We start from the raw sequence: 9,474 nt of genomic DNA, 5'->3' as shown, positions 1-9,474 counted from the left end.
TATAAAGCCTTAAACATGTATTAGTTATCTATTGTTGCATAACCAATTGCCCACCAAATCAGTGGCTTTAAACAACAAGCATCTCACAGTTTCAGTAGGCCAAGATTTATGAAGTGGCTTGGTTGGGCAGCTCTGGCTTGGGTTTCTTAGGAGGATTCATTTCCAAGGTGGCTCATGCACATGATTGCCAGGTGGGTTCTTGCTGTTGGAAAGAGGATGCACCTTACTGTGGGGGCCTTCCAAAGGGCTGCTTAAGAGTCCTCATGACATGGTAGTTAGCTTCCCCTAGAGCAAGTAATTGGAGAAGGCGATGACACCCCACTCCAGTACTCTTGCCTGGAAAATCCCATGGATGGAGGAGCCTGGTAGCCTGCAGTCCATGGGGTCGCTAGGAGTCGGACATGACTGAGCAACATCACTTTCACTTTTCACTTTCATGCATTGGAGAAGGAAATGGCAACCCATTCCAGTGTTCTTGCCTGGAGAATCCCAGGGACGGGGGAACCTGGTGGGCTGCCGTCTATGGGGTCGCACAGAGTAGGACACGACTGAAGCGACTTAGCAGCAGCAGCAGCAGCAGCAGCAGCAAGCTTTCATATAGGAGCTTTTCTTCATTACCGTCTTCCCCAAAGTATAGTCAGGTGTGATCAGTGATTGTAATCAGTCACTACTCCTGGACCCTGAGAGCATTTGTCTTAGAGAGGTCCTGGGTAATTGCTTTCTCTTTAATGAGTTCCTCCAGGATCCAGACTCCTCTGGGATCCAGGGCCCCTTAGGCCCAAGGATGTGCAGAATGGGAGATGTGAGAAGGGAGGTTTCAGACACAGGTGATGACTACAGGGGCAGATAGTGCCCCTTAGTGAATAAAGGGGAGCAGGATTTCAGGTCAGGGTCCTGCAGTCACCCTCACACACTAGGTAAGATTGTGAATGAGCTAGTCACTTAAGGTCCTTCCAACCTGAGGGTCTTGATTTCCCAGGTTATGTGATGTTCTCCAGCAGAGTTTTTCAGGTATGATAATCCTCCTGTTTACCTCTCAACTTACCATGATTTCTCCACATTCTAGAAATGATTTGACTGTTCACCAGTTTCAGTAGTTTTTTTACTAATGATAGAGTGTATAAATATTACTATGTATTATAACTCATAAGATTGGATTATTTCAAAAGAAGACCTCTCTGCAGGTCAGGCATTTAATGCAATGGTCCATAACCCTTGACTACCTATTGGAATTATTTAAGGAACTTTAGGTGTCCCAGATGGTATTAGTGGTAAACAACCCACCTGCCCATGTAGGAGACATAAGAGACACGGGTTTGGTCCTTGGGTGGGGAAGATCCCCTGGAGAAGGGCATGGCAACCCACTCCAGGATTCTTCCCTGGAGAATCCCATGGACAGAGGAGCCTGGTGGGCTACAATCCATAGGGTCACAAAGAGTCAGACTGAAGTGACTTAGCATGCATGCAAGCAAGGAGTTTTAGATAGCAAACCCCTCTCCCCAGAGGTTCTGATTTATATTTACTGGGGGAGGGTGCAGTAATCTATGCTTTTAAATACAGCATGGTCCACAGACCAACAGAATTGGGAATCACTAGTCCCTTGGAATGCAAGGAGATCCAACCAGTCCATTCTGAAGGAGATCAGCCCTGGGATTTCTTTGGAAGGAATGATGCTAAAGCTGAAACTCCAGTACTTTGGCCACCTCATGCGAAGACTTGACTCATTGGAAAAGACTCTGATGCTGGGAGGGATTGGGGGCAGGAGGAGAAGGGGATGACAGAGGATGAGATGGCTGGATGGCATCACTGACTCGATGGACATGAGTCTCAGTGAACTCTGGGAGTTGGTGTTGGACAGGGAGGCCTGGTGTGCTGCGATTCATGGGGTCGCAAAGAGTTGGACACGACTGAGTGACTGATCTGATCTGAAGGTAAAATTTGTGCTCAAAATACAGAATTTTAGGCACCACAGCAAACCTGCTAAATCAAAATAAGCATTTAACAGGACCCCTGTGTAATTCATGTGTAAATTAATTTTTAGAAGCACTGCCCTTTGTGATTCTTACGGGCACCAAGGACTGAGAACCAATTCACCCGCCGAAGATGAGAGTCATTGCTTGTTAATGGAGCCACTGGTGCTCTTATCCTAGATCTCTAGCAGCATCTGCAAGTGCCAGCTCTCTGGTTTGTGATTTCTAATAAAAACTCTTGACACCAGAGATGAGCAGCACTGGTTTTCCAGGGAAGCAAAATTTTGGAAAATCAGGTGCATGAAGCCTAACTCGATGCTTTCCCCTACTGCCACACCAGCTAGCACATTAAGTCCACAAATAAAAAATTATTAATGTGGCTCAATTAAACAGCATCAGCAGGGTGAAATCCCAGCATCTGGAATTGATCTCTTTGAGGGATGGAACTTAACCATATTCCTAGCACTCCTTAGTTTTCTCAGCTCTGAGGCACAATCGTATCTGGAAAAAAATTGGAAGAAGGTCTCAGGGGTAGAAATTATCTTTATTCCTTCCTTTTCTCCCCAAATTACTTAACATATCTGTCACATTTAATTTTTTTTTCATTATCGATTTCCCTGAATCCTGTGGATATCAATAGAAGGAATACAGTGTGGGTGTAGATTCTGATTGTTCAGGCTGTCAGGGAATGGCTGTCAGGGAACTCTGCTCAGTGGTAGCCTGAATGGGAAGGGGACTTGGGGGAGAATGGATACATAGATATGTATGGATTAATCCCTTTGCTCTTCACCTAAAACTATCACAACATTGGTTGTTAATTGGTTATGTGCTGTGCTGTGCTTAGTTGCTTAGTCGTGTCCGACTTTGCAACCCCGTGGACTGTTGCCTGCCAGGCTCCTCTGCCCATGGGAATTCCCCAGGCAAGAATACTGAGGTGGGTTGCCATGCCCTCCTCCAGGGGATCTTCACAACCCAGGGATTGAACCCAGGTCTCCCACATTGCAGGCGGATTCTTTACCATCTGAGCCATCAGGGAAGCTGAATCAATCAGTTATAAAACCAAAACAAAATAAAAAGTTTAAAAGAAAAAAAGAGTAGTGTGGTTGAGATAGTCTAATACTTCCATGAGTTTGAGGTTACATCCAGGCATTCTGTAAAAAAAAAGTAAAAAACTAGTGAGCTCTTGTTCTGAGAGGATTAAGTAGGAGTAGATACTCTAAAATAACAGGAGTTTTCTGTCTTGAAAGTTGGAGGAATGCATGTCCCATCCTGAAGTACAGCCAATAAATATTTCAAAAAATGAAACATTGGCTGCAGTCAGGCATTATTCCAGATGCCGGCACTGCTGCAGTCGTGGAGGCATATATATGGCCTTGCCTGCATGGGATTTACAATCTGGTGGGGAAAGACTGCTGCTGCTAAGTCTCTTCAGTTGTGTCTGACTCTGTGTGACCCAAAAGACGGCAGCTCACCAGGCTCCCCCGTCCCTGGGATTTTCCAGGCAAAAACACTGGAGTGGGTTGCCATTTCCTTCTCCAATGCATGAAAGTGAAAAGTGAAAGTGAAGTCCGACTCTTAGCGACCCCATGGACTGCAGCATACCAGGCTCCTCCATCCATAGGAGTTTCCAGGCAAGAGTACTGGAGTGGGGTGCCATTTTCTTCTCCGGTGGGGAAAGACAGCTGTAAACAAATAATACCCCCGGGCGTCGTGTGCTATGGAACAAGCACAGGATGCTGTGGAAACAAAGCACTCGGTTCTTACCTGGTCTAGGCTGACAGGAGGGTTTAGCTGAGTAAACGGTGTTGACTTAAAAATAGTCACAACCTAAAAATTGAATTACGTTTTGTTCGGTGGGAATTTTTAGGGCTTTAGGCCCAGGAGACAGTATCTTAAGCGACCCTGAGAGAACTGCTCCGAGGAGGCGGGGATTGGGAGAAAGAATCAGGTTATATAGAAGTTTGCAACAAAGGGCAGGTAGTCTGAGCATTAAAGCATTTTTGTAGGGCTTCTCTGGTGGCTCAATAATAAAGAATCTGCCTGCCAACACTGGAGACACAGTCTCTGTCTCTGATCCGGGAAGATCCCACATGTCGCAGAGCAACTAAGATGGTGTGCCACAACTACTGAGCCTGTGCTCTAGAGCCCAGGAGCCGAGACTACTGGGTCCACAGGCTGCGATGACTGAAGCTAGTGCTCCTAGGGTCTGTGCTCCGCAACAAGAGAAGCCACCGCAGCGAGAAACTCATGCACCACGGCTAGAAAGTAGCCCCTGTTCCCCGCAACTAGAGAAAAGCCTATGCAGCAACGAAGACTCAGCACAGCCAAAAGTAATTTTTAAATAAAAAAGTGTTTTTGTGAATTAAAGTTGGACACAACTGAGCGACTTCACTTTCACTTTTCACTTTCGTGCATTGGAGAAGGAAATGGCAAACCACTCCAGTGTTCTTGCCTGGAGAATCCCAGGGATGGGGGAGCCTGGTGGGCTGCCATCTATGGGGTCGCATTGAGTTGGACAGGACTGAAGTGACGCAGCAGCAGCAGCTATCTCAAGGAATTTAGAACTATGTATGGGAAGATGCAAGAATCTGGGCTCACTGAAATCATTCCTTTCTTATGCATCTTAGTTATCTGGATACACAGTGTCCTGTGATTTTTTCACATCTTGAGTTCTTCAGTGCTCACCATAGGGAGTAGCTGAAGCCTGATGGCTGCCAGGGCACAGGTATTGTTCTCCTTCCCGAGTGCCCTGGGGTGCTGGGATTACTGATGACTGTGACATCCTTGTTTACTGATATGGCAGGAAATATTCCATTTCCCAGGGGCATGTAATATGCCTGATGGATAAATACAGGCAAACCAGGTGAAGAGGGAGCCAAGGGAGGAAGGTGCTAGGTAGGAGGACAGCAAGTGCAAAAGGATGGAGCAAGAAACTAACTTTTAAGTGCAGCCTTGGTGAGAGTGGGGTGTGTGTGTCATAATGGGATGAAGATGTGGAGGCAAGGGTCAGATCATGAAGCACCTTTTGGCCTCTGAAAGAGCAGTGAGAATCCATGGAACTTATGAGAATAATGATCAGATTTTTATCTTAGAATGCCACAGTGTAAAGAGATTGAAGGGGAGTAAGTATGGAAGCAGGGAGATAAAGAGGCTGTTAAGTAATACAGACAAGTTCTAATGTTAGCCTGGTCCAGGGTAGTGAGGGTTGGGACAGTAGTGGATGAATTAGAGAATTGAGTGGGAGAATCTTATAGCACTTGGTAGAGTGGGTCCTGATAGTGACAGAAAGGAGAGACTGAAAGAAAACTCCTAGGTTTCTATCTTGGGCCTGGATTTCTTTTACTGAAGTATGATAGACCTGAAGGAGTGGGTCGGGAGAAGGGCAGAGTGGGCTCATGAATTTCATATGGGATCTGTGGATGGCTGAAGAGCCTTGTGGTATTCCATGGGGAACATGATCACTAAGCCAATGATGAAGGTGATAAAAGGCTACCCATGAGCTTTAGATGGTAATGGATGCCAAAGGAATATGTGCGTTCTTCCAGGCCTGTAGATATAAAAGTATGAGAACGGTATTTAGGAAAAAACCCAAGAAAACACCAATATATGAGAATGGAGAAGAAACCAATCAAAGTGACTGAGAATGAATGGTAAGGAAACAATCAGGAGAACCAATGTGAGCACATAGAATATAGAAGATGAGAGTGTTTTAGAAGGGAAATTAGAGTTAATATTCTTTTACATGCTAATTGATGAGGAATGAAGGAAAAGTCTTAAAAGTGGCTTGGATTTGGAGACGTAGTGTATTTTTGGTTACAAACTGTTACAGATAATGACAGTGAAATCAACCATTGACCACAAACTAACAGACATAATGTTCATTTTTATTCAGGTGTTTAATGGACACCATCATTTTCTCCTAAAGATACTGAACACAGAGCATGACAGGAAGAAATCAAACTATTGTCTCAGAGTTCCTCCTCCTGGGCCTGCCCATTAGACCTGATCAGCGAGACTTGTTCTACACTCTGTTCCTGGCCATGTATGTTACCACTGTCCTGGGGAACCTCCTCATAATGTTCCTGATTCGACTGGACCCCCACCTCCACACACCCATGTATTTGTTTCTCAGTAACCTGTCTTTCTCTGACCTCTGCTTCTCCTCTGTCACAATGCCCAAATTGTTACAGGACATGCAGAGCCATGTCCCGTCCATCCCCTATGCTGGCTGCCTGACACAAATGTACTTCTTCCTGTTTTTCGCAGACCTGGAGAGCTTCCTCCTTGTGGCCATGGCCTATGACCGCTACGTGGCCATCTGCTTCCCCCTGCACTACACCACCATCATGAGCCCCAGGCTCTGTCTCTTCCTGGTGGTGCTGTCCTGGGTACTCACCACGTTCCATGCCATGTTGCACACCCTGCTCATGTCCAGGCTGCATTTTTGTGAAGACAACGTGATCGCCCACTTTTTCTGTGACATGTCTGCTCTGCTGAAGCTGTCCTGCTCTGACACTCGAGTTAATGAACTGGTGATATTTATCACTGGAGGGCTCATTCTTGTGATCCCTTTTCTACTCATCATCACATCCTATGCTCAAATTGTGTCCTCCACCCTCAAGGTCCCTTCTGCCAAGGGCATCTGCAAAGCCTTCTCTACCTGTGGCTCCCACCTCACTGTGGTGTCCCTGTTTTACGGGACAGTTATTGGTCTCTACTTATGCCCGTCAGCTAGTAATTCTACTGTTAAGGAGACTGTGATGGCTACGATGTACACTGTGGTGACCCCCATGCTGAACCCCTTCATCTACAGCCTGAGGAATAGAGACATGAAGGGAGCCCTGGGAAGAGTTTTTTACAAAAAGAAAACTCCTTTTTCTCTGTAATGATAGAGCTGAGATTTCTACACAATTGTATTCAGTAGGTATATTGACATTAAAATTGGGATATTAACCCAGACTTATGTTTTCCCCAATGGTCTTTTGGTTAAGTTACATAGCTAGAAATTGCCAAAGTAAAAGCTAAAGTGGAGATATGTAGCTTCGAAGGAGGAAACAGACAGAACAGGCTGTATCTTGAAAGCAGGACTCCATCTTGGGCCAGACTGTGGACTTTGAGCTATATGCCCAGTGTCTATGAAAACGACATACCAACTGGAAAACTGGACCCCTGGAAGGAAGAGCCCCAGGGCTCCTACCTAGACCCTCTGAAGAATGCCCTAAATATCTGTGTAACTGAATAGAATCATGCATTCTATTATGCTTACTGTAGTATGACTACAGACCTATTGATAATTGTCCATTGTCAACTACCTAGACTTAAGGCATATGGATCACAGGTTAACTTTGATATTATCTTTCTTTTCCTTTGTTCAGACTAGTTTCAGGGAATTTGAGGAGGTGGGTTTGAGCACGTACACATAGGGTATATAAGGTTTTCAGAAAAACTGGTTAGGCTCCTTGGCTAAGAGGAGACTCTGCCTTAGGCCCGCAGGTGTAATAAACTGCACTCCACTATCTGCATTGTCCTTCTGAATTTGTTTCCCGGAACGCGAGGCTTCAACAGCTGGACTCAAAAAGGGGATGTCAGTGACCTGCAGGCAAGGGCTTCCTCTTCGTTTTTCCCAAGTAATTCTAAGAAGCATCATTTAAAAAGTTTTACTTGATCTTTGTCTTAAGTTACTAAACAACTATTTATGATAGGGCCCTCGAGGGGTCTTATTGATAAGATGGCTCCTTATGTCAACCTCGCAAACGAATAAAATCACAGTGATCTGCAGGACTGACCAAATTGCCCTAATGGCATCCTGTTGTCTCACTGGCACCTATCTTCTCAAAGCTGCAAGACCACCAGATTCCAGACCTCTGGCTACGTGACCATCCTTTCAGAGAATTTTTCGTTGGTGGGGTATAAGAAGGACTCTGTCAGAAAGGGAGGACGCTGATTCTCCTTAAGAGCCAGTCACCCTCTCTTTTCCCTCTATTAAATTTCCTTTCCTTGCCTGATTGCCTGGCTCGCTCTCTTTTTCTCTGCATTCACCTTACAATTTATTGTGGTTTTTTTTTTTTTAAACCCAAACCCTGCTTTAAATAATACCCTGTCCTCTCAGGTCAAAACTCAAAATTCTCACTCCTCTGCTAAAAGAAGCTTTTCATTATTGAATACAGTTTCTTCCTTACATCTTCTTCTGCAAAGGTTCACATTATTCTCTCTTAGCCTTTTCTCCTCTCATTTATTTTCATGACTCCATTGTCTTTTTGACCTGACCTGAACCTCAAGTGAACTTTCTATTTTCTTTGCTACTATAAGTTTGTCTTTACCTGAGAACTGACTCACAGCTGGTGTCCTAAAAGTTATTCCCTCAGGTATGGGGAAGGAAGCCAGAGTCTAGTTACCAGCCTCACTCTTCAAGGGTGTCTCTCTCTACTTACTTATTTGGAATTGATCAACACACCTTATGGGCTTCCCCAATGACTCAGCAGGTTCACTTACCATAAAGTCCTCTAGGTTCATCCATGGCTTCACAAATGGCAGAATTACTTTCTTGTTTTAAGTGCTGAATAATAGTCCACTGTATGTGTATACACGTTTAAAAAGTCCATTCATCTGTTGATGGACCTTTGGGTTGATTCGAAATCTTGGCTATTGTGAATAATACTGCAACAAATATGGGAATGCAGATATCACTTTGAGGTCCTGAATTCACTTCCTTTGGATATATAGCTAACAGTATATAATGTTTCCAATTTCTCCACATCTTCTCCAACATTTGTTATCTTTTTTAAAAACGAGCATCCATCTCAACACATCTGTGGTTTTATCTCAGTATAGTTCAATCTGCATTTCCTTGGTGATTAGTGATGTTGAGCACCTTTTCATATATGTAGCAGCCATTTGCACGTCTTCTTTGGAGAAATATCTCTTCAAGTCCTTTGCCCATTTTTTAGTAGGATTATTTGTTTTTTAAAGATTTGACTGTGCCAGGTCTTGGTTGCGGGTCCTTTCAGCTGTGGCACGCGAATTCAGTGGCTGCATGTGGGGGCTTGACCAGGTGTCCAACACAGACCCCCCTGCATTGGGAGCATGAAGCCTTAGCCCCTGGACCACCAGGGAAGTCCAGGATTATTCATTTTTTGATTTTGAGTTGTAGAAGAGTCTTATACATTTTGTACATTTACTCCTTGTAAAGATGATGATTTGCACACATTTTCTCCTTTCCCACATGATGCCTTTGTACTCTATTGATTGTTTTACTTCCTGTGCAGAAGCTTTAGTTTGAGATAAAATCAGAATGAATAAACCAGGGGTTATTTCCACTTAATCACATTATATGATCTTTTAATTGAATGCAGTTTGCTAATATTTTGTTGACAATTTTGCATCTATATTTATCAGGGATGTTAGCATTCAGTTTTCTTTCTTGTAGTGTCCTTCTCTGGTCTTGAAATCAGGGTAATGCTAGCCTCGTGAAAGGAGTTTTGAAGTGCTTCACCTCTTCAGTTTT

General features: G+C 44.3%; 1 protein-coding gene across 1 annotated transcript; it reads left to right on the top strand.

Annotated features, from left to right (window-relative positions):
- The first annotated feature begins 5,344 nt into the window (after positions 1 to 5,344).
- LOC133231938 (olfactory receptor-like protein DTMT) lies at positions 5,345 to 8,180 on the top strand. The gene has a single exon (XM_061390704.1). The coding sequence runs from the start codon at positions 5,912 to 5,914 to the stop codon at positions 6,854 to 6,856; it is 945 nt and encodes a 314-aa protein (XP_061246688.1). The 5' UTR covers positions 5,345 to 5,911; the 3' UTR covers positions 6,857 to 8,180.
- The last annotated feature ends 1,294 nt before the right edge of the window (positions 8,181 to 9,474 follow it).

This window comes from Bos javanicus, chromosome 19 (genome assembly GCF_032452875.1).
Source record: "Bos javanicus breed banteng chromosome 19, ARS-OSU_banteng_1.0, whole genome shotgun sequence".
Classification (NCBI taxonomy): domain Eukaryota; kingdom Metazoa; phylum Chordata; class Mammalia; order Artiodactyla; family Bovidae; genus Bos; species Bos javanicus.
The sequence above is the reverse complement of the archived record's forward strand: the minus strand, read 5'-3'. Positions and strand labels throughout refer to the sequence as shown.